We start from the raw sequence: 25,325 nt of genomic DNA, 5'->3' as shown, positions 1-25,325 counted from the left end.
AGGAGGTGGGGGGAGGTTCAGGGAGCACCGAAGGGGTATCTAAATGTGTCTCGTTTGATGCTGATCAATGGGTCGCAGATACCACCCTCTTCATGTTACATTACCATCTCTATGGGAGCCTTGATGGAGAGTTTCAGGGGTGGGGGTGTGCAAAATGGATGGATGGACTAGAAAAACCAAATGATGAATGAGTGATGGAAAAAGGGAGGCATGAAATGAGCATGAGGTGGAGGAGGAGGTGGACGTGACAGGGGTTGGATTGGAGAAGGGATCAGTGCAGAAGTGTGTGTGTGTGTTTTTGGGGAGAGAGATAATTTCCTCTGAGGAGTCTGAGTGGTGAGGTTGGGATGGGGAGGTGGGTAGGGTGGTGGTTGTTGTTGGGCGGGGGGGGTAATGGCTTTGGGTGCTGCCTTAATTACACCAAGCAGCCAGTAGATGACAGAATGAGATTATTTTTCAGGAATTGTACGCAGGGTCATTAACTTGTCACTATTAGTTGTTCAGCCATCTACAGCATAGACACAACACAGAAAAAGGAGATCATAGGAGACTTCCTATAGTATAAAATCACAAATCACCACAAAGTTTTAGTTTATGACATTTAAATAAGCCCACAGAGAAAAAGGAGGTTGAACTAGGCGCCTTCTTCGTGTGAGGCAACAGTGTTACCCATTTATCCACCCACTGTGCCACCATGCTGTCCAAAGAGTCCAAACAGTTCCAACTGTAGAAATTGTGCAAACAAAGCAGTGCAGTGAATTTTTAGCTACTTATAGTGCTCAAGTTTTATTTCACTTAAATGCTACGTATAAAAATCTCAACTCGGTTACTGGCAGTCTCGAGTTGATCAACTTATAATCAAATTAATTTTTTAAAAAAACACTGCAAGTTAACACAATCTGCTGGTGATTACAAAACAACAAACAAACAAAAAAACAGTCTTTGGAACAATAGGTTTGGGGTTTGAATCCTGACCAGGGCATGCCTCCAGTAAGTGTCCCCTGGCTAGGTCCCTCATGCTACTCAACCTTACTTTGGGGTATGATTGAGAGACATATAACTGAAGCCATACCGGCTCAGTTGTTGAGGAACCAGGACACCACACCAGGCAGGTCCCCAGGTGCAGGGTGTGCAAAGATACCCCTGAGACAATCCAGCACATAACAGCAGGGATCAAGAGGCTAGCAGGCAGAGCATACATGGAACGCCAGAACCAAGTGGCTGGCATAGTATAGAGGAAAATGGGAGTCAAAATGGGAGACGCCCCTAGGGTGGTTGACCATAACCAAGCAAAAATCCTGTGGAACGTCTAGATACAGACAGACAAACTAAGTGATAGCAAGTGATAGAAAGTGACAGCAAGATCAGGAAGAAGGAACACGAGAAGCTGGGGAAATAGGGTGGAGGGTGAAGGCAACAGTGGTCCCAGTGCTAATCGCAGCAGTTGGGGCAGAGACCCCAAACTGGGCCAGTGTTTCCAGATCCCAGGAACATCCAAGATCTCGGTCCAGAAGAGCGCAGTCATAGGAATGGTAAAGATACTGCGCAGGACCCTCAAGCTGTGAGGAGTGGGGAACTTTTTTTTTTAACTTATCTGTCTATCTTTCTTTTTATACACACATATATAAGAATTATTTGTTTGTTTCTTATAATTACATTGTAATTTCAACTAAAATTAAATTTAATTACTGGGGAATTACACCCTTACACAGGCTGTGTTATAAAGTGTTACTGTTTTTTCTTTCATGCTTCCAGAACTGTCTTAAAGCATCTAATCGAATATTTGATCAAATATGAGATTTTATAGTTAATCCTGCATTCCTGACTCCACTGCATATTAATAATAAAAGAAAGTCGGACAACAATTATCACAACACCAAAGTCAACTCCAGCTAGTCGTACAAAGGCGACTCCTGCTCCATTCTGTATGCAGATCAGTGTTGTCTGTGTTTGCGCCGTTTGTCCTCTCAGCTCCTCTCTAGCATAAGTGCGCACTTATTTAGAGTCAATTACAGACAAGACTTAATGAATGCCAGAGCAATCACACGTGTGTATGTGCATGCAAATGCCAGCGTGTGCGTGTGTCCGTGCGCGCTCAAAGAGAGGAGGAAGAAAGCGCCGGCGTCAACAAACCCATCGGTGCAACACGCGGTGAGCATCAGGGGCCGCAATAAGCGCTCTGCACGCTAATAAACCTTCTGCTTGAATTAATGACATTCAAATCCCCGAGAACACCACAACAGCATTGCTGTAATTTGAGCTTCGCACCCTCAGCGGCGGTCATGTTGCACCCCGACCTGTAAGTTATTGGTCTCGGGTTGCCATCTGTTGGCCGTTCCCCAAACGCAGCAAGACTTCTATTTATCCAGCTCTGACCATTGTGTTAAGAAATTAGCCATCAGTATTTAATGGTGTTTCTAGTTTCAGTGTAAAAGGGCACTATCATCATTGTTGGCTTACGTTATTGCATTCACGAGGCGTCACATCTGATTTGATTCTTTCTGCGTGCCCAAGAGAGGGTTACTGATTATCTGACAAGCAGAAAAGGTCAGTTTATATGCCAATTTCATTATGATATACCATACTCAGAATTTTAAAAAGAATCACTTCTGTTAGCAGTAACGTAAAGTAAAATATATTCACTGAAACAAAAAATACGTGTTTTTGAATTCTGTGTATTATAATGGATTCTACATTTCAAGGAGTGATTAATGATGTTAATGTATTAAAAACACAACTTCAAATGTAAGAAATAAATGTGTAACATGACAGAAAATGATCTGGTCATTGGCCAGACTGTCCTGTAATTATAAAACAAAGTTTCTGTGTTAACTCACAGAAAATGGCCTTTTTTGTGGATTTGTTGTAAATAAATATACATTTATATAGTCAGTAGTGAAAAAACAGGAACTTTTTTGTTATTTTATTGTTTACCTATTACTTGATTACTGTGGTGCAATATGAACAGCTGTGGTGGTGGGGATGGGGTGTCGTTTTCAGAAAAAGTTGTAAAACGTTTTAAAATTAATTTAAAAGTCCAAAAAATGTGGCTTTTCCAAAGCCATTCAGTGGACCAGATTGGAGTCTTTCCCAGGCCAGTTCAGGCCCCTGGTTGTCAACCATGGTCTAAAACAGGGGTGGGGAACTCCAGGCTTCAACGGCTGGAGTCCTGCAGGTTTTAGATCTCACCCTGGGTCAACACACCTGAATCAAATGATTAGTTCATTACCAGGCCTCTGGAGAACTTCAAGACATGTTGAGGAGGTCATTTAGCCATTTAAATCAGCTGTGTTGGATCAATGACACATCTAAAACCTGCAGGACACCGGCCCTCGAGCCCTGGTGTTCCCCACCCCCTGGTCTAAAAGATCTGTGCGAGACACAGTCATTCATGACAATTCACAAATATAACCCAAAAACCACAGACACAGTGGGCTCCAGAGCTGCAGTCTGGTAGCGTGGAGTACTAACTTATGAAGCAATGCTGAGGTTGTGAGTTTAAGCATCAGTCTCTGGCTATTTGAGAACAGACAACACACAGTCAAATTTTGTCCTCTTGTGTTCATTGCCAGGTAGCTAAAACGCCACCACTTTTAATAAAACACACACACATACACAAATTCACCTTTTAACAGCTTTCTACAATTGAGCACATGAACCCACCTGTTTTTGTTTTTTTGTTGTTGTTGTTGTTTTTTGTAAACATATATAAAAAAAGAGGTGAATATTAAAAAAACAGAACATCCATTTGTGACTGGAGTGCTTTAAAGGCTGTGGTTTCCAGAGTGGTAAACAAAAACAAAATTCCAGCCTCCAAATACTGAAGTAAAAAACATATTTGACATGATTTGTGTCTGAAAGCAGTTTCCCCAGACGTTAAAGTCAGAGGCTGTGCTGTTTCAGTAAGGCACGCTGATGAATTTAGAGCCTCGTGTCCTTAGAGTTCATGGCAGAGCGTCCAGGAAGCTGTGACTGCTGGGTAAAAAAGTACCAAATAAAACTTCCATGTGGCCACTAAGGTGTACTTTTACTGGCCAATGCAAGTGGACACTGATTAGCTGATCAGTCACACACAGATCAGTTATTAGTCCACTGTTCTCCTTGTTTTCATGCATATTAATATATTCAGTCAAACTCCTGAAGGCTTTCATGCAGGTTGTTTTGTATATTAAAAAATACATCTGGAATTCACCAGTCCATACAAAATCTAGAAATACTGATGGTTTTATCAGTCGTAAGTGCTACCAAGCACCTCCTATCTTATCAGTGGACATCAGCTTGGACTCCAAGGACTAACAGTCAGAGGAGGTGTGCATTTAGGTCGTACTTCTCGCAGAACTTGTCTGTGATGGGGATGCAGGTGAGGTACTCGCACCAGTCGCACTTCACGGGGTAGATGTAGAAGAGAACGGCCAGAGCGGAGAACAGACCCAGGAAGATCAGCAGGAAGACGCAGATTTGGACTCGCTTTCGGTACATATCAGAACGGCCGAAGCTGGTGGGTGAAAAAAACAACAACAAAACAACAGTGACATCATTACTTCCCTCAGAGAACGGTCATTGTTTCGCATCAAACCTCTTAAATCATGAAAGTGATAAAGGGAGTGAAAACTACAACCGGACACTGCATATAGACTGAGGACAGACTGAGGAAACGTTCAGTCCAAGGGAAGAATAAAGAATCTAGAGGTTAGCCAAGTGAATGCTAAGCTAAGCTAACTAGCACCAGCTTAATTTAGCTTTAAATATAAAGCAGTAGGAACAGTTATCAGTCTCTTCAATTTCCACAAAATGTGAACCATTCCTTTCATTTCTTTATATTTTGCTTCCAAGGAGTCAGACCTTCCTTCAGCAATAGTTCTCCAGGCTTTCCGAAGGTATTTCAAAGCTTTTCTTTGGACACTGCTTTTTCACTCGTATTCAGAACCTGTTTTAAACTGTATCTTTAGGCACTTTGTTACTAGCAGCCTGTCTTAAAAAAACATAGAAAAGATAAAAGAAAAGAGGAAAGGAGAAGTAGTAGAAGCAGATGAACAGCAGATGAAAGTGTTTAACAGATGCATCTGGCCCTTCAGTTACTCCCTCTACTCCATCAGAAGACACTGAGGTATGCTAAATTACACAAGAGCTGGACTGAACACACATAAAAGTGCGGTCACATTTTGACCTACCATGTAATACCATCTAGAAAGCATCTGATTAGCAGCTGCTTCATTTCTTAGCATTAAAATGGCCTCAAATGTACTGCCAATGCAGTAAGAGCCTGGATAGAAAAGCACACAGAGAAATATTCACTTACCTGATGTATGGGAGGAAGGCGAAGGACAGGAAGAATCCGGAAACGAAACCACAGATGTGGGCAAAGTTGTCGATCCAGGGAAGCAAACCGAAAGAGAAGAAGAACACAGAGATGGCCAACAGCTTAGCAAACGCTCGCCACGGTCGCTCGAGGATCTGCCAGCTCTGAAACAGCTCCACGAAAAGACAAGCCAGGATGCCGAACTGGCTGCCAGCAGGACCCACCTGGGAGGAAAAAGACAGGCACCTACAGATCGCACACAGATCCACTAAATGGAAACAATGTATAACTATGATATTTTTTGCTAACATCAACATCAGCTTGTACCTCTGCTCTATAGGGCAGGAAGATGGCAGAGGCCAGGTTGCCAGTGATGCCACTGAGCATGTAGATGATAGAGATTCTGAGCCAGCCAGCCAACTTCTCTATATCCCTCAGCACCGTCATCTGGAACAACACCGAAACCAAGCAGTGCAGAATTCTGCAGGGACAAGCAAGACAGGCAACCAGTTATCCTTAGCATTCCACAAATGCTTGCACAATTTCACTGAAGTATTCAGGCAACTAAGTTTTTCCCATAATTTAACATCTTCATGGCTGCTTTAAATACTGAAGGGAGAAAGGAAGAGTGCAGTCACCCAGCGTGAAGAAACAGGGACAACCAGAGCCGAGAGAACTGATCAGGGACCTCTGGGTTGAGGAAAGGCAGCAAACCGCAGACATCATCCATGCAAGCCACCTGGGACAAATGAAAACAGCAACACAATCAGTCAGGGTTACGGCTACAACAGTCAGTGATGCTCTGCTGCCACCTTGTGGTGGAACGTGCCAGAGGTGAATGCAGTCCACAGTCCATTCTGTTGCATTGTGCTCTGCAGGCTCCAGTGGCGCAATCGGTCAGCGCGCGGTACTTATACGACAGTAACCTGCAGAGCAATGCCGAGGTTGTGAGTTCGAGCCTCACCTGGAGCAACAATGTTTTAAATCAACAGGCTCTCACTTAAAGGAGCAAATTTATGCTGGCCACTGTTTTTAAACATGCAGTTAAAAAAGGTGTGTGTGTGCCGTTTGTCCTACCTGTGAGCAGAGAGTAGCCTCCTCGTGGAAGTAGCCATGCATAAAATCACAATACTCTCTAGAAGTTATTTCACACCTGCAACACGAATCAGGCTTTTAGGTAGAGATCAGTGTACTAAGCTTTTATTCAAACACAGTGATTATGTAATCAAAAGGTGGATCAGTTCCTTTTTTCACTGCACCATAAAGATACTGTTAATGTTTTACGCTGTTACTGAGCACTTAGCACGTGTTGTAAATAAGTGATCCCGATCCTCACCGTCCTTTGGTTCCGATGCAGCAGGGCCGGCCTGTGATGGTGCAATCAATGTGGGGGAGGTTAGTGTGATTCCCGGAGTTGAACCTTGTGCAAACCTACAGATCAAAACCACAGTGAAAGTTTCTCATCGGATTACAGTTACAACAGTTTAAAAAAAGAACAACACACACAAGGAGAACAAGGAGACGACTGTTTGCCTCACACTGACTTGAACCAAACCACTTAAATGCAATATTACATTAGTCTTTAAAGACTCTCTTGACTCTCTTGCAGTACAGTTGTACTGTGCTACAGTTGTATAATCAGACATCTTAGCCTTTTGGTATATGACTGGCTTAGAAACATAATCATTGCTATCTGATACTACCTGATCCATGTATCTACTCGTTGATAAATAATAGTGTCAGATGAACACTTGGCCCATCTGGAGTTAGGGGTAGGGTTTGGCTTTGGTTAAGAATTTTAGCTGTAATGCTGAAAAATGGTTAAAGACTTCAGTGGAAATGTAACATCTCCTAGTTTCTGAACAGTGGCCTGTTTAGCATTTGTTTTATATAAAACCAAACCCTTAATCTAACCCTGCGGATGTTGTGAGGTTAAACTGTTAACATGTTAGTGTGCTTACAGGCCAAGAAGTGATGTCATCCGGCCACTCATGCGGTGAAACAGAGGCTGGCTCCAGACAGATTCTGCAAAATGAAAAGTACAAGAAATAAGAGTGAACACTGACGTCTTCCAGCAGGGTAAGTCGGCTCCAACAGCTCAGCCCACACATGGATAAAAACAAAGTCTGTCCAGCAGACTGTTGCTCTTGTCTTAAGTTATGAGTCCTTCATCAAAAATTGTTTTCTATTAAAGCTGGAGAATGATAATCATGTTACCTGGGGTCCTGATGGCAAACGGCACCATGTTGCCGGAGTTTACTGTTCAAAGAAGGAGCACTGGGGTGCTGAGGCCATTTCACCCACACTGCCAGTGTGCTCTGCAGAGCCAGACAGAATCAAAGACATGCCATGTATATTCAGAATGCACTGAAACTATACGTCAATGGACTGGTTCTTATATAGACAACTTCATAAATGCAGCCAAACTCTAGCAGAAGGTAGAGTCAGTAAGGTGTCATTTTATAAGCATATGTTTCAATAAAATCATAGTGTGCCTGAAATAATCAGGTCATGGTCGGTGCCGAGACTCTCTCAAATCTAAGCTGGTGTCACTGACCGAACACTCCTCCTGTAGAGTCTGCAGGCAGCCGGAGCGATCATTCCTCACACAGCAGCCCGACTCTCTCTCCAGTGCTCGCTTCTCCTGGATCAGCTTGTGGATCTCTTCATCCTGACGCATGCACGGGGAAAACTTGGCTCCCAGGTGAATCAGCGCTTCCTGTGGCGAAGAAGAGATGACGTGACAATCTGAAAAGAAAAATGTCCATCTAGATCCTAACACTACGCCTCTGTCAGATGAATTAACATAAGTCTTTCAAGACACCAGCCACAGAAAACAAACAAATACACAAGATTTTTAGAAAACTCGACTTCTGACCTCTGACCTTGAGGCAGAGGTCACTGAGATTCAACCTCGCATGCGATTTTTAGTAGTGTGAAAGGTGGTGGATAAAAGACTGGAAGTACTTACAGAGCTCGGACCCACCCAGAAGTTTTGCTGTTGCACAAACTTCACGTTTTCGTAAACCCCCTTGTTCCTCAGCACCTCAAAAATAAAAAATACAAATTTCAATATTGAAAAATTTGTAACAAAGCAGCATTAAACCCTTATAAAAGTCGAACAGTTTATTTACCGAGTCGACAGTTTCGTGTTGCGAGAAGCCGATAGGGGCAATACCGTAAATGGTGACAGCCAGAATGGTAATGAGCAGGTGGACGCAGGTGATCCAGTAGGTAAAAAAAGGCCTGGAGAGGGAAGAACTTTTAATGCATTGTTTACTTTTTACATTTAAACATTTCTAAACAGCCACACGCCGTCTCACCTGTGATCGTCCATGTCTTCAATCTGCCGCTTGACGTAGCTGTCTATGCGTTTGCGATACGACCGGTTAGTGAGACGTCCGACTATGCCCAGCCCGTACGGCCTCTTCTCTCTGGCAAAAAGCTTCTTAACCGGAACCACGATTCTTTGCCCTCGCTGCTGATGGCTGTTGACGCTCACCACCTCCTGCTTCAGGCGGACTTTGGGTTGGACCGCAGAGCCTGCTTTTGCCTTCCGCCACCCTCGCTCTAAAGGCCTGAATTGGGGAGGAGGAAGCATTCTCAGAATTGCAGCTCCTTTCATTTTTTTGTGTGCATGTGAAGGATACGGTGGAGACCTACATCATGAGATGACTCCTCTCTAGTTCATTCCTATCCAGAGCGCTTCCCGTGAGCTCGCTCTCATCCAGCTGTTTGAGGGCAGCCTCCGATGGAGTCTCAAAAACCTCGTCGGCATAGCTGGACAACTCATCCTGCAGGCCTTCCTGCAAAGACGACTCGGTAAGCTGGAATCATCTCATAAATAAACAGTAGACACTATTTTTTATTTATTTCACAGAAATAAGCACACACGTTTTTACTGCATAAAGTCTCTGCGGGCTATCGCATTCACAAGCTTGCAGAACTGAAAATTATGCTGCAGGAAGTAGTTAAACTGAACCTAAAATGTAAGCTTTATCAATCTTTGAATTCAAATTAATGTCACAGTGACTAAAAGTCGCTTTGGGAGAGTTTGCCCACTGCTCACTCTGGTGAAGAAAGAAGTATCTAGGTCATCGGGGAAATCCGCAGTGTCATCTTCGAAGAAACTAGGAGGCATGAAACTCCGTCTGCGGCGCCGCCCAGCGGTGCTCTCGCCTAACGTCCGGCCCTGAGAAACGATCATAAACAGGACATTTCAAACACAGATGAAGGAAATTTTCTAAATCACATCGATAAAAGGACCTTAATAATAAAGGTATTACTTTATCATTGTGAAATGAGAGCTGGTTTCTATTAATGGAGACTGTCAAATGTCACAACTTTCTGTCAAAGCTACTGGTGACACAAATGCACACAAGGTGGCTCACAGGGTTTATGGTAATAGTGAAAAAGCTCTAACCTGTTCACCTATGAACCCCTCGTCACATTTAAATGAAAAATCTAAGTATCATGTAAAATGTTCTTTCTGAATTTCTTTTCCTAAATCTTTTTTTGGGGGCGTGTCTGTCACTGTAGCAACCAGAAAAATGCCCAACAGATTTACTTTCCCAAGTGGATCATTATGGCTTTTCCCATACTTGTCCACTTGATTGTCATTGCTTGTTCGATCTTCATTATTTATTTATTTATTTTTTACTTTTAAGTTATTACAGTCGAAACGGACAGGACCGGGGGACAGGAAAGAAAGAAAGGAGAAGGTGGGAAGAGGCTCAACAGAAGGAGAGGGAAAGAAAAACAGAGGAGAAGAGACAGAGAGAAAAGACACAAAAAATCATTTTGATCACCTGCTGGAAAAAAAACACAAGCAAAAAGAGAACAACACAGTAGCGAAACGTTTCCTAAATCTTCCCTGGCCTCTGTGGGTTTGCACCTATATGAGCTCAGCTCTTCCAGAGTGCCCTGAAAACAATGCAGCAGATAACTGAGCATTCGCTAGTGTTATCACGGACCATCTGCTGGTAAAACCCCCAGTAATCCCCACCCATCACACACACACACACACACTGCCACTCTGAACAGCAGCATAATTCCTTTACATATGTGTTCTGTAGCTCGTGGTTCACACAAGGACAGTCACCTGCACACTGCTGTAAAGTATAGCGCCTGACTTTAATCCCCAACAGGACACGCAAATCTCCTGTATTACACAACATGCTTGTGTACAGAAAAAAAACTGCCATATCATTATGATAAGTGTATTTTTTCTGGGACAAATAAGAAATAACTTAATGTAAATCAAAGTGCTTTTATGGGCTATCTTCCTAGAATCAGTTGAATAAGCTTTTAATACTAAGAATGAGGAACATGCATTATTATCTTGACAGGCAGCAGTGTAGAAGAATTCAAAGGAGAGCAAGACCGTCTTAGGTAGGAATTCTAGAATAAACAACAAATATACACCTTCATTAGCGCCGCCGCCGCTTTGAGACTCATGACCGCGACAGATTCTCGCTTGCGTCGTCGTGGGAGACGATTGAGGGCGGAGCGGGAGCTGGAAAATGAGCAGAGGGAAGCTGTGCCGGGCGTCATGGGAGTTTGCAGGGTGCTCAAGCCGTCTACTTCTTCCACATTGCGGAAGGCACGACCCCGAGCCAGGGGGTCTACGATCTGCACACAAACACAACACGTCGTACAAGTGTGTCGGTTCACCACAGCCTTTTTCTTTTAAGCTCGATTGACACGACAGAACAGAAGAGGCAACAGGGATGCACATACACATCGATATTAGGGTTAAATTGATGTATCAGGGGGTAAGTAGATTTTACTTCACATGTGCTTTATGTTTTACGTCTGATATTATCTTTTATACTAAAATTAAGGGCAAAGTTTCAGATAAATTTGCTAAACCAACAGCTTTTTAGGCTACTAGCACTTAGCGGGCTACGCTGACAAGCTATTAGCTAAACAGAATTCACAATGAAAGGAGTAATCTCATTATTATATATTGATAAACAGATAAGGACAGAATTATTAGCCCCCCCAATGAAAATGTAATTTTTAAGCATTTCCCAAGTGTCTTAACAGAGCAAGGAATTCTAACGCAGCTTTTCCAGCATCCGAGATTTATTTTGAATGCTTACATTAGTATTACTGTGTACAGTGTGACTCAATTCATTCAATTCAATTCAATTCAATTCAATTTTTTTTATATAGCGCCAAATCACAACAACAGTCGCCTCAAGGCACTTTATATTGTAAGGTGGACCCTACAATAATACATACAGAGAAAAAACCCAACAATGATATGACCCCCTATGAGCAAGCACTTTGGCAACAGTGGGAAAGAAAAACTCCCTTTTAACAGGAAGAAACCTCCGGCAGAACCAGGCTCAGGGATGGGCGGGGCCATCTGCCGGGACCAGTTGGGGTGAGAGAAGGAAGACATTTCTTGATTCTTCAGTTCTTATAACTTTGAAATGCTGTTATAACTTTCTATATCCACCTCGTTCTCTGTGACGATCAATAATTCTTTTTCTCAGATCTAAAATGATTTCTTTGACTTTTGGGATGATGATATTAACCCTGGTAATTTTTCTTTTTTTCTGAAATAATTATATTTTTGTGTAACAACAGAAATAATTGATGCTTTCTAAAAAAAATCTAAGATGTTTAAAAGTGCTACTTGGAAAAACCATGAGAAAAACTTACCATTTCATAGGGAGGCAATTCATTTTGCCGTCATCTGTAACTGTATAATTATAATTAATATCAGTGCTGCACTCATTATTGTGACTTTCAGTGACTTGTTGTTTTTGTGGTTAATCAAACAAATCGTCAATAAAAAGTTCTTTCTCTGTTAAAACCCCATCAATTGAACCCTACGAAAGCAGACAAAGCAAGGCGCTAAAGCGAGCCCGATTCTCAAGATGTGACATCAAGAAAAGGAGGAAAGAGGTGGGGGAGCAAATGTGACGAAAGAAAAGGTGCCCATCTACGTCTCCATCCCTCTAACATGCTTCCCCCCCACATTGGCGCAGGCCTACCCTCTGCATGCCATAGTGGTGATGACTGGGGTGGAGGGGTGGGAGGTAGAGGGGAGGAGGGGTCTCAGTGCTGGCAAGGGAGAGATTGTCTTGGCTGTGAAGCTCCATCTCCCTCATCACCTGCGTCTTCAGACCCCCGTACAGATGACTGCAGTGCTGCAGGCTCTTCCTCCTCCATCGCTGGGTGCTGTCACTGTCCTTACTCACCCCAAACCAGTCAGCCGTACCCCTGGGGGAGAGGACACACTCTGCTTAGTGAAAACATATACATTTTTTGATGTAGAGGTAGTGTGTCAGAAATGAATCAGGTTCATCTTGGCACAAGAACTTAATAATGAATCAGGATGAAATATGGGCCATGATTTTAAAAAGTCAAGAAAACAACTCTTTTATAATTTAACATCTAAGATGCTCTTCTTGTACTTTTATCTCTATCATATCTCTATCTATAAGTGTGCAAGTTTGAACCCAGCTTTGAGAGCCTGGATGACATACGCTGTCTTGTTTCCTTATATAATTTACAGCCCTCTGCTGGCAGAAAAGAAGCAGATGTTGCCTCATATTCCCAGAGTAGATGACACAATATGGTTCTTTGTTTATTACATTTCAGCTCGATAAATGTGCATTCAGGTCCCCCTTTTTCCAAGAACTGTGTCCGCACATCAGGCTGCGTGTTAACCGATCAGTGGGAGGAGGGGGAGGCTGTTTAGAGAGCAGAACGTTTAGTAATAAACACTCAGCCCTCATCATCAAGAAAAATGCCAGCTGGGGAAGCCTTTTAAGGCTGCACAAGGACAGGGTGGGGGTGGCGCAGCCCTGATTACTGTCCCTCCAGAGAGGGATCTCTTAAAAAGAGGAAACAGGTTTGGAACCAAACCAAAAACAAAACAACGGTAGGATTTAGACTGGATGCCTTGAGCAAGAGCCGAGACGTAAACAGCGGGATTAGAGAGAGAGAAATAAGGAGGACAGGAGGTCCAGATTTGAAATTCTGAAAAACTTTTGCACAGTTACAAAATGTTTGTTTCTTTAAATGAAGCTAGCAATCACACAAACCTCATAAACAATATTAAATCCTGGTGGAACGACGAGGCCAAATTTCAGAAATGGGCTCATTTCAGGCTCGGTGACAGTTGTTTGTTTAGAAAAGCAGCTCTTTTTCTTTTTGGGCACACGCACGAGCAAGCGAGCACGTCTTTTTCTTAGTCACCCACACAAAACGCGAACAAAACATTCAGACTGCTTGACGACAGCACAAAACAGCCACACATCACAGAAGACTAAAGCAATTTTAACACGCGTGAATTAGTCTCCATATCCTCCAGGTAAGGCTGGTACACATGAAACAACAGTCGACGTAATTATAGGCTCACACGGCATTTTGGGCATCAGGGAGACGAAAAGGCAGAAGGTTAAAGCTTTGCACAATCCAAACAAACACTACACAAAAAATCCAGGTAGCTATCAAACAATTAGACTACTGCTGGTTCAATTTGTCTCATTCATTCATAGCCAAATGTGGAGGCAGCAAGTGTGACCACTGATAAAATCACTATTAAAGTCAAAATAGACATTATTTTAAGAATACATTGTAATTCATGGTAAACTCATTCAAGTTGTATTCCTATGTACGACTTTATGTTGGTTTACATTTTTCCTATAATTTAATATTTACTTTTCAAATTTTATGTTTCCTAGAAACAATATGAATGAGTTTTTAATACATAATGACAAAGTACAACATTGTGCTGTGAGGTAGGTAAATAGTTCATCTGCCATAGTGTGAGAAGTCCAAAGTCTCCTTCATGAGTTACATTTTCTAAAGCCTGAAAAACGCGTGCAGCACTCTAGTTCCCTCTAATACTTTTGAACTACAATATGCTGAAAGGTTATCAGGGATTTATTTGTCCATCCATTGAAAGCTGGTTGTCTACACCATTTTTTAAAAGGCTAGCATGTCAATGACGTAGCGTCTCATTTGGCTCAAGATCCATCACAATTCATTGGTTATTGCGAAGCACAGAAAGGAAGATTTGCTGTCATTGGTTGCCTACACAAGCTACTGAGAATTAAAATCCATTAAAGAGACAAAAAAAATATAGAAAATTACTCATAAAACTCATAAAAGTATGAACTTAACATTGACCTTGGTTCATAATTTGGATTAGTTGATCATTCTGTGCAATCCTCGAGGAGGTGTAGTGATTCTTGTGAACTGTGGATGGACGTACATAGAGACGGATCGATGTCTCGCAGTTGTATAAAGTCGTGGGTCCTTCAGCTCAATGAGCCTAATAATGGCACCTTTAAATATCACAAGTTAGCAAGTTTAATCATTTTTGTTTAACTTCCATGGAAGAGCTAAAAAAAATAAAATGATATGCTACCACTGAACAGAGCTGTTTCAGTGTCAGTGGGTTACGCTAGTAACCAACTATTATACACTTGTATTAGATCACAGTTAATCATCTCCTGGCTACAGTTTAATTCATATTTATCTCACATATATGACAGCTTTTATCAGTCTTCTTATCAAACTTCCTAAAGCAAAGCAAATAAGCCACTTTTTCAGAACTATTCTCTTCAAAGCTTAAAAACTTCCTATTTTTAAAGAGATGGCATAAAACTGATGAGATGTACATGCTGGCAATCACAAACCTTTCCGTAAAACCCAACATATAAGACTGAAAGCAATTTAAAATGTGAGCTGCTAGTGAATCTAAATCCTGTAGTTAATTTTGAGAAAATCTTAATCCCCCTCAAAGACAGAACAAGTGCTTTGTTGAGAATTTTCACTGACTTTCCAAAGCATCTCATACTGAGCCAGGTGTTTTGCTCTGCTCAGGTTTGCCTCAGCACACTCACCTGTCCTGAGATCTCCAAGAGGGCTTTAGGGTTTGGCTCATTCCTGATTGGGCTGAGGACTCTGGAGCTGAGTGATCTCCATCACCAGTACTGTCCCCGCTTAGCCCCTGACCCCTAATAAACCTCAATCTGCCAAATACAAACTGATCCTTCGCAAATCCCACATACAATGTTCCATAAGGGGATTTCCTGATATCCAGGCCAGCTCTACGTCACCGCTAAGCAAAGAGCGGAGGATCAGCACATGTCTGGAGTCTGCTGAACATCCCTTTCTTCTACAGTGCTCTCCTGGTTAATCAAAGTTTGAGAGAATCCAGTGCTAAACTCCTCAGTCAGACGGGAGGCTGATGTCTACATCATGACGTGAAAAGAAATCCACAGAGAGCTTCCAGTTTCATCCAGCTGGACTATATAACACACAATGAGTGGGTGGATCTTGGGTTTTCTGAACTTGTGTCACCAGCACACACAGCCTAAATTTCCGTACCCGACAAAGAGCGTTAATTTGTCTGGCCGTCTTCCCAGCGTCCCTCCTCGAGAGCTCACATGAAAGGATGTGACCTACTGGGCAGAAAAGACAGCGATGCTGGTCCTCGTCAAACTGAACATTTTCCCACATCAACAGCCCCCAACGATCTCTATCAATGAGTCCCCTCTCTCTCTGCCTGCCTGTGTCTCTGCCTTGTTTTGCAGGAGTGAATGTAAACACCAGTTTTTCCCTCTAACATACCACAGGAAATGGAACGTTAGAAGGAGGGAGAGAAGAAAGATCATCATGGGCATTAGGAGGGAGAAGCGATGAAGGGAGTGCACCTTGGACATGCCTGGACATGACACATACACACATACTGTATATACACACACTACTGGAGAGGTTTATTTTCCCATCGCTCCAAGCTAAAACCCCAGCGTGCTCTGCAGTTCTGAAACTCGCGTGAGCTTCTTTAAGGAAGTCAAACTGAGCGTGTGGACTTGCGGTGAATGGCAAAGTTATCTACCGTTTAATTTTGTGGCCTAATCTGTCAAAATGAATGCCTCCTTAACATGAATAATGACCCATAAAGAGCGCTACGCTTGTCCTCCAGATAAACAAACATCAGGGTGTCCTCCAAGATACCCCGCGAGCACACAACAAATCACACTCAGAGACGAGCTTTGTTTGAATAGTAAAAATTTAGAATAGATTCATGAACTGTTGCGGAGGAGGGACCTCAGCTAACCTCCACGAGTCACGTACAATCGCATTAATTCTCTCACAAACATCAAACGCATCCTGTGCTTCTTCCACAAATGCAAATACATTTCTGCAAGATGAAATGAAGACATTAGGACGCTCTCTTTTGAAGAGTATCTGCAGGTTGCGGCTCCGTCTTCAAACGTTTACATTCAATTTAATTCTGTTCAAGCAGCTGCTTTGAAGTGGTATGACGCACACAAGATAGCCAGAATGAGCATTTGCGTTATGTTGTCTCCTACAAACCGTGTGGTCCTGTGTATGACCTGGACTGACACCAACAAACCCTCACAGCTGTGGCACGAAGAAACTGTGACCAGTGAGTTTGAAAATCTTTTAAACCCAACTGAAAACATAACAAAGACAACACATTAAATGCTGAAACTTGTACATCTTAATGTTTTTTGGAAAAGAAGTGGGGACAGTAATGTGTTTTCCTTTGTGTTGCATCGCCTCTTCCTACAACAGCAATCGCAAAGTGCGAACCAAAGACGTCAGTAGTTTTTGTTTTGAAAAACAAATGTTTGCACAGTTATTGCTCGACACGCAGTTTCAGCCGCTCAACGCTGTCATATTTAATAATGTATCAGTTACTGCAGGCAGGCCAGTTTAGTACTCTCATAAAGTACTGAGCAAAACTCATGAGTCACCCCTCATTTCTTTATATTTTGCTTCCAAGGAGACTGACTTTTCCTATCATTTTTTAAAGTGTTTTTCTCTGGGCTTTCTCAGGCTCAGGTTTTTCTTTGTGCATTGGCTGCTTTAGGTCCCGTCCTTGTACCTGACCATTTTCAGATGAATAATATTTTTGTTTGTAAAGCCACTTAACACTGACCTATGAATCATTCAAGCATAAAACAGGCACCTAGCTCAAAGGATGAACCAGTGCTGTTTCTACACTTAACAGACAACTTAGCAAGAACCCATCGTAAATTGCATCTTTGGACACTTACTAGCTGTCACGGTCCTGGGTCAGTGACCCAGTGTTTTGGATTTGTATTGTTTTTTATTAGTCTTTGGTTTCATCTTGGTTCATGTACATTAGGGTTTGATTTCTGTTTTGTATTTCTAGCTCTTAGGTTTTGGTTCCTGTGCTCCTCATGTCTCTGTTTCCTGTACTCAGTGCTCCCTTTGTTTAGTGTCTGGTCGGTGTCTCTGTACCTGCCCTGGTCCCGCCTTTCCTGTCTAGTCATCCCTGTCGTGTACCATATCAGTATCATGTGTCTGAGTCTGTAAGTTCTGTCTGTGTGTTTCCTGTTTTACTTTGAAGGTCCGTGTCTCGGGTTAGTGTATTCCGTCTTGCTTCCCTTGTCTCGTCTTGGCCAATTGGATTCAGGTGTGTCTCCCTACCGTGCGCCACTTCCTTGTTACCGAGTGTGTGTATTCAGTGTCCACGTCTGCTCTTACTCATCGTCGCGTCGTACCCTCACCAACCTGTGTGTTCTGTCTCCCTTGCCGGTTTAGCTTATGTTTGTATCTCTCGGTTTAGTTCAGTTTGTGTCCAGCAATAAAGCTGTTCAAGCTCACATCTGCCCTTTTCAAGTCTGCATTTGGGTCCTCCATCCCTGCCTGCCCGCACACGGCCATGACACTAGCAGCCTGTTATGTCCGGATCACATAATTTGTTCCAATTTCTTCCCTGTATGAAAAATGTGGAAAATAAAACAGTTTTGACAGACATAAAGTAGCATTTTTTTGCAGTCATAAATGATGACTGAATTAATATAATGTAAATATAAATATGACAAAAAAACGTTCTGTGTTATAAACATATCATCATCCTAAAATGTATCAAATCTAACATGATTTCAAAAGAAAAACATTTTTTAACTTATTTCTATTATTTCAATCAAATACAGCATGTAAATGCTTCACAAATCAAGTAAAATCACATTTTTACTAAGAATTTCAACATGTTTTAAAGATAAAGCACAAACACAACACAGATATGTCACCTTTTGAGTTAAAGGTGTGATCTTACAAGCAAATAGCAGCTGTTTTGAAGACTAAGTAGTTATTTGATGTCTGTATGTTAGTCCACCAGTTTTCAGTCTCAGTTTAGCTGTTTTACTCAATTTTAAGGCTGGAATAGACATTAAGCAACAAACATGTTTTTAACATCACTGGACAAAAAATAAACCCATATTAACCTTTCAGCATACTACAAATCAAGTGGAGTGAAGGAGAACTGGACTCCTTTACTTCCTTTTGGGCTTTGTCTTTGGGATTTAGGAAATTGAACCTGTGCCGAGAGACTCTGGCCCATTTTCAGGTCTTGTTTTAGATCAGGTGAGTAGTTTAAAGAATAAAATTTGTGTTGCAACGGGTTAAGCAGTAGCTTTTCACCTGAAAGTCTGAGTCAAAACTCACTTGACAAGATGCTTCAATTAACTAAGTCCATGCTGACATCCCCGGAGCTTGCTGAAGCCCAATAATCTACCACTAGTCAAAGAAAATCAACTAACAGCTTCTACTCGCTGTTATCCTGCCCCCCTGCTTCACCTCTCGTGTACCTGATGATTTGTTTTGGTATAGATGAACGCCGCCGGGTCAGTATCTTGGGGATACAGGACCGCCTTCGGATGGTTGACACCCTCCTGGGGCTCCTCTGGCCCTTTGGGGGAACGGTGTTGATGCGTTCAAAGCGCACCCTTTTCTCACTACGTTCACATCGGAGTAAGAGGTTTGCAGGGAGGCAAAGAGGGAAAGCAAAAAGAAAAAAGCAAGGCCAAAATAAAAGGGGGGGAAAGAGACGAAAGAGAGCAGGATTAATTGAAAGGAAGCAAAAGCATCTAATAGTTTAGTTGAGGAATTATTAGAATTATGGATTTTGCTTGTAGAAGCAGAAAGAGGAAATTAGCAGCTGGAGAAAATAGAAAGAGAGGATAGAGGAGTTCTCTTTATATACCTGTGTGTGTGTGTGTGTGTCTAACCTTTTAATGGACTGAGTGATGGAGGGTAATCTCTCTGCAGGAGGTCTGAGGTAGTTGTTGGAAGTTTCCAAGGCAGCAATGCAGGTCTGAGGGTTTTCCCCTGGCATGCTGACGCTGCGCAGGCGCCTTACCGGCTGTAACAAGCACATAAACACACATAAACACACACACACAGATGATGCAATCATGCTCTGTACCACTGAGAATGAGTGACAGCATGTCAAGAAACAAGCCACACATAAGAAGCAATCCGCTAGGGTTAGAGTTTTCAGTGCTACGGTCTTCTTCATTAGATGGAATTTACTGAGTTGCCACCACGTGAAAGACCGTCACATGTTTTTGAGAGCGCTCACAAACAATTCATTCGTTTTTGTTTTGATTTTTTTCCCAGTAAAACTTGTGCTTGTAGTCAGAATTTTACTCTCTTATCTTCCTTTTACTCTAGACATGCTTTTTAGACCTGTGCCTTCACCTGGTTGGGCGCTGGCGTGTCATCCGGTGTCAGCTGGATGGTTGGGATGTCCAGTTTCAGCCATGGTGGCTTCTTCCTCTGGAGGCTGCTGTTCCTGCTGCTCGGCTCATCCATGCTCGCTGCCTCCCCCGACACCTGCCAGCTGGGCAACACAAACAGAGAAGGAAATGGGTTTTTCGGACAAGTGCTCAGTGCTCAAGCCAAAAAATCGCAGACAGCAGACCGAATGTGCTAACAATAAGCAGCTGTAATCCACGTGATGCGACCTCGCACAGACACAGTACTGAGGCAAATTCCTGAATAATCCAAATTATGAGCCACTAGTCTGCCAACAACTTGAAGTTTTTTCCAAACAAACTGAATCACAATGTGGAGTGACACTGAACCAATGAGCAAATGTATTATTAGATCATTCAGATGATTGTGTCGACTGAATTATTGAGACTGAAATAAACATGCTGATAGTATTAGGAGCAACGGCCCACTATTTTCTTATTCTGGCGACAGGTGTGAAGGTAAATAAAGCCACAAGCAAGCTGCACCGTTACACCTCTGGTGTCCTGAAGTTTAACTCCTCAAGACTCAGAGCTTCAGTTTGCTCCTTTGCTCCAGGTAAGGCTCAAACTCACAACCTTAGCATTACTCTGCTGTTTGCTGTCTTACAAGCAGCACTGCAGCATATTTAGATACCTTAATGCAAACACATGACACATTATTTCAGCTGAACTTGAACTTTTCCTAAACACCAGTTAATATTCTCTCCATTCCCACAGGATGCTCAGCATTTATCTGCAAACTAAGACCTACCAGTACTTACTCCTCCCCTGGAGTTTTGGAGGCACGTCGGTGCAGCTATGTTTCAGAACCACAAGGTGGCACTAAGCTGCTCACATGGAAGGCTTGTGCTCAGATAAAACACAAGCACGCCACTTATATGGAGAGAAAGGGATGCTGTTGCACAAGGCCGCCTGTTAACAGACAGCATCACACAGAAAATTTGACCCAAGCTGAGCCACACCAGCAGACAGAAAGACAAAAAAAATAAAATAAAAGGCAGAAGCTTCCACTGATCCCAGTTGCTCACTGGTTTATGACTTTGAAGGCACTCAGAGAGTGAAAAGGGGTTTTCCTGTTTATCTGTTTCCACGGCAGCTGTATGGGAATTCATGAGACATTTCCTCAGTTTGCGAATGTTTGCTCTGGAACTTTTTAATAATGTGCAGAACCAAAACTGTCATTTTTTTCTCAAAGCTGCTGCTGCTTGATGATGTGTGATACAAGACCTGCGCACATTTTGTCTGTTTACTGTCTCACTGTTTATTTAGTTACTCTACTCTAAAAACGATCCTGATCTACTGGCATATGTGGATTATCTGATTAATTATCTGTGTTGGTGTAATTGATGTTCTATATGTGGTATATTGTGGAAAGTTCTTGCTGTGCTGGAGAGTCAAGCACTGTCTTCAGTGTAATTTTTAAACTAGTTTGTGCTCATTGCTTAAAGAATATCAGACAAAGTATTGTGTAGCTATCAAAAGCCAGCAGTGGGATGAGTGTTTCTGGTTTGTGGGGTTCAAGTTGTCATCAACTTAGCACTACTCTACCCTCCCACACGCACACACATGGTCTGGCTTAAATCTCATAAACCAAGGAGCATAAAACTTGACTGCTCCAGGTGAGGCTCGAACTCACAACCTCGGCATCACTCTGCAGGTTACTGTCTTATAAGTACCGGGCGCTGACCGATTGCGCCACTGGAGCCCCTGCAGGATGTCTGCATTTCAGCTCATTTTGAGAAGTCTTTCTCAGATCACAGTTACAGCCTGTGCCAAGTGGAAGTCATTGTGCATGACTGAAGGGGACTATTACTGCATAATAGGACATCTGCATGGGGCTCTGGTGAGAAGTAATGAGCGACCACCGTCGAGGAGCTCCCGTAGGTTTCAGCTGCGAATTGTTGTGAGTGAAATTACAGGCTCTCCTCTTTTGCCATAAAGTCATTAAAGTCAACAATAATCTCTTCCATCATAGGTGATCCTGGAGCCGATATTCAGACTTCTGGCCAGAAAATCAAAGGCAGCAGCAGGAGTATTTCTTGATACAAACGAATCCAGACAGGACGGCATGTACTTCCAAAGCCCAAGAACTCCTGCACACAAACCTATAGAGTTGCAGCAAAACCACGAAGGAAGTATCTCTTTTTTGGATAACTTGGCTTGTCATTTCAAGACTGTATTTTTCAGCAAAATCCGATTTTCTTGTGTATCTGCTCTCAGGCGAAAAGGCCGTGTCTATTTTGATAGTGATCTTTACACGGCAGTTCCTACAGAGCAGGTGTGAACTCGATGTTGTCGGTATGGGGTGGGCGTTTGCACAAATAAAGCCTGATTACTCAGCTGCAGATGGGAGTAGGAGTAGTGACACAACAAGGAGCGTGAGTTGTGCATGTTCTTTGTTGTAGACAGTATGTTTAGCTGTATTATACGCTGGAGCTATTCAGGTTGGTGGAGTCTGGGAGGTTTGGTTTGGCTAAAACAAACTCATTTCTGCTAAGCACAGTTTATTTTGGAGGGGTTATGACAGATTTAAATGAAAAGTGGAAGGGTTCAGCACAATCATTTGTCTAGGTGGTAAAAACGTCGGTCCTGACAGAATAATCGTACCTTCTTTTGGATTGCTTCAACCTTAACTGTATTGTTCTCTAATACACAGCCTACGCTATAAATATTCATGTTAAATATCAACACAAACCGTCAGTGACAGCAGAACATAAGACTCAAGGAGCGGCAGCGTCATCCCTTATCAACTAATGTATCTCTACATTGCCTTAGACTGCCAAATATTTTGTGCAGACATTCATGGTTCCCAGGGGATAAGTCTACTGACTTTGACGATCCCCCCGATTGCTCAGCCGCCACCAGGAGGTTTATATTTGTGGTTTTGCATGAGCTGTCTAGACTACCATGAAATTTTGCACAGATGTTTCTCTCTCGAGGTAAATCATTAGGCTTAATTTTCACCTTATCCAATACTCTGTTTTACATTTAAAGTCTGCAAAACTAATCACACCCTCATCAGCTTGCTCTTTGTGCTTTGTCTTTAGTCCAGCAAGATTTCTTAATGACCTGTTTAAGATGATTATAAATGCTTTTTAAGACTTATTTCACATCCATATTGGCAGAAGAAAATGATGAGGGATACGAATGAGAATCACAGAGCCAGAATTAGTCCAGAGCACCACCACTTTAATGTCGGCGTAGCTCCAAGCACTGTCTGGAGTTACAGGAGTGATGCTGCTAATGCAGAGTGGGTTTCACTGGAGTGGGATTTTCGGTACTGCTGGTGGTGTGTTATGGCAACCGATGTTTTTCTGACTTCCTGCGCAACTGTACAGCTTTAACACCTAACATGTTCACTTATGAGTGGGTATGTCGCATTAGCACACACCCCACACTGCAATACAAAACACAAGCTGGGTGTGCTTTATACACGCTGTAGTTTCCATTAGTGGCTACTGGAACATTGTTGGTTTTAATTTATAGTTTTGTTACTGCATGATCAATATACCCCCCTTGACTCTCCAAAAAAATAAAAATGTATAAAATTTTATACATTTATAAAAATAACTTTAGAATGTGGAGGTTTTCAGACACTTTAAGGCCCAAAATTAATGTATAACAGGGTCTTTACACTTTAAAGACCCTGTTATAAATAACTACTAACATGCTAACACACCAAACTAAAATCATTGTGTGGTTTTCTATCCAGAAATGGAAATTTTTACTGTATTGGCAGTGTGTTTGGGATCACTGTCATACTGGCTAAACATACAACAACACTTCAATCTTTCTGGATTAGTAACTCCATCTATTTTGACAAGATCTTTAACTCTGCTGTCTGAAATGCAGCCTCAACCCATGAAAGAGCCTCCACTGCGTTTTACAGATGGCTGTAGATACTATTTTACCTCTTTCCTGACCTAGATGAGAATCTGAAGCAAAAAATTTAGACCTAAAAAGACCTAAGGCAACTGATTTTAAATCCAGTTCTTGTGTAATTTGGCACATCTCTGTTTTTTCTCCCTGTTTCCTTTTCTTAAGAAAAATGGCTTCTTGACAGCCACTCTTCACTGAGACAGACTGATGAACCAAAAGGCCAGATGCATCTCTAAGGTCCTGTGTCAGGTCTTTGTTGGATTATTTCCTATTTCTTTAAGTCATGACTTTCAGATACTGTTCATCTGCTGTAAATAGCATTTAGGCCTGTCCTCCGCTTCCCTAGTTTCTTAAAACCTTTCAAGGAAACACTGCACAGCATGCTCAGATTTGACCAAGTTTTAGGCTTTGTGTAAAAATTTGTGGTTTATTGGTGCAAAAATACTGTTTTATGTCTGTCAAACGTTTTTTATAGATTCAACTAAAGAAATCGTGTGTTTTTTCAACTGGCTGCTAGCAAAGTGACTCAGTTTCAAATGCATTCTTTGCTATGTTGTCTGTTACGTGTAGACACAACACTCTCTCCTCCTTTGAGTTGGGTTTTTTTCATCATTGAATGATTCATAGGTCAGTGTTAAGTGGTTTTACAAACAAAACATTCCTCTGAAAAGGTCCGGTACAAGAACTGGACTGAAAATAAGTGCCGATGAAAGACTGAAAGACCTTTAGAAACCCTGCAGAACTATTGCTCAGGACCACTTTTTAAAAATTACAAGAAAGTCTGGCACAGTACAGTATACAGTAAACACTAGCGTGCTACTGCCAAGTTTCAAAATGATCAAACAGATGTAATTACAATGTGGCTTTGAACTCAGATTATCTAATAAAGTATTTTAGAATTCTTCTTTGAAAGTTGAGAATGCGTAGATGTAGAGTGCATTCATGCACTGGGCCAACGCAATTTTTGGTCACAAAGTAAAATATCAAACAAAAGTTGGATTCCGTTCTTTTCGCCTCTCAGCTGCCTGTGTCAGTGTTTTGGTCCCTCTGCGGTCACATGAAGGAGTCTGCGCGTTCTTTTATAAACACACCCCTGCAAATAGAAGGCTTCACTAAAATCCTTTGCTTCACCACATCCTTTGCTTATTTTGTAGTGGTGATACTGTGTGTGCACGGCAACATGAACTCAGGCACTCTGATATGCACTTTTTAAGTAAGGTCGAAATTTGCTCTATCTACACACTCGCTCACATGCATATACTACACAGCGCTCGCCTCAGCCCCCTCGCATCAGGTTTTTGCTGATCAGGTCTCCGTTTGGTTGAAGGTGCAATGCGGTCCAAAATCAATATCCCCATTTTTCATCTTGTTTTGTAACATTCGCCATTTGTTATTCCATAATCTTGATCTCTCTCCTCTTTTTTTCCTCTAGTTGGATTTTTCATGACAGGAAGATTAGGGTATGTAATCCCCGTGCTGTATGCCACATGACATCGCCCTGCTGTTCAGCCACAGAAGCTAGTACTGCCCACCGATTCAATGGAGGTGATGCTGTGATAGTGTCGTCAGCAGGATGTGGT

The 25,325-nt window shown here is 42.2% G+C and overlaps 1 protein-coding gene and 2 non-coding genes across 10 annotated transcripts in view; 1 reads left to right on the top strand and 2 right to left on the bottom strand.

Moving 5' to 3' along the window:
* Positions 1-3,551: 3,551 nt before the first annotated feature.
* rhbdf1b (rhomboid 5 homolog 1b (Drosophila)) overlaps positions 3,552-25,325 on the bottom strand; it is a 38,725-nt gene continuing 16,951 nt past the window's right edge. The window contains exons 2-20 of one of the 8 annotated variants that reach the window (XM_005448094.4): positions 19,811-19,952; positions 19,339-19,472; positions 18,919-19,065; positions 12,307-12,535; positions 10,724-10,930; positions 9,369-9,491; positions 8,963-9,105; positions 8,623-8,877; positions 8,434-8,545; positions 8,271-8,345; positions 7,857-8,018; positions 7,517-7,617; positions 7,261-7,324; positions 6,636-6,730; positions 6,377-6,452; positions 5,938-6,038; positions 5,627-5,780; positions 5,300-5,523; positions 3,552-4,495 (exon numbers count right to left, since the gene is read on the bottom strand). In XM_005448094.4, the coding sequence (XP_005448151.1) occupies positions 4,300-4,495; positions 5,300-5,523; positions 5,627-5,780; positions 5,938-6,038; positions 6,377-6,452; positions 6,636-6,730; positions 7,261-7,324; positions 7,517-7,617; positions 7,857-8,018; positions 8,271-8,345; positions 8,434-8,545; positions 8,623-8,877; positions 8,963-9,105; positions 9,369-9,491; positions 10,724-10,930; positions 12,307-12,535; positions 18,919-19,065; positions 19,339-19,472; positions 19,811-19,924 (2,712 nt within the window). In that variant the 5' untranslated portion in view covers positions 19,925-19,952 and the 3' untranslated portion in view covers positions 3,552-4,299. Of the gene's footprint in view, positions 4,496-5,299; positions 5,524-5,626; positions 5,781-5,937; positions 6,039-6,376; positions 6,453-6,635; positions 6,731-7,260; positions 7,325-7,516; positions 7,618-7,856; positions 8,019-8,270; positions 8,346-8,433; positions 8,546-8,622; positions 8,878-8,962; positions 9,106-9,368; positions 9,492-10,723; positions 10,931-12,306; positions 12,536-14,452; positions 15,136-15,171; positions 17,186-17,932; positions 18,099-18,918; positions 19,066-19,338; positions 19,473-19,810; positions 19,953-25,325 lie in introns of those variants that run through there. The other 7 variants (XM_005448095.4, XM_005448096.4, XM_019362790.2 and 4 more) reach the window with 7 other exon arrangements.
* On the top strand, positions 6,178-6,271 carry trnai-uau (transfer RNA isoleucine (anticodon UAU)). The gene is made up of 2 exons: positions 6,178-6,215; positions 6,236-6,271. It is a non-coding gene; the product is annotated as a tRNA-Ile (tRNA).
* trnai-uau (transfer RNA isoleucine (anticodon UAU)) lies at positions 21,478-21,571 on the bottom strand. The gene is made up of 2 exons: positions 21,534-21,571; positions 21,478-21,513 (listed from the first exon to the last, which is right to left on the bottom strand). It is a non-coding gene; the product is annotated as a tRNA-Ile (tRNA).

This window comes from Oreochromis niloticus, linkage group LG8, assembly GCF_001858045.2.
Source record: "Oreochromis niloticus isolate F11D_XX linkage group LG8, O_niloticus_UMD_NMBU, whole genome shotgun sequence".
Taxonomy (NCBI): domain Eukaryota; kingdom Metazoa; phylum Chordata; class Actinopteri; order Cichliformes; family Cichlidae; genus Oreochromis; species Oreochromis niloticus.
This window is presented reverse-complemented; position numbering and strand designations above follow the sequence as displayed.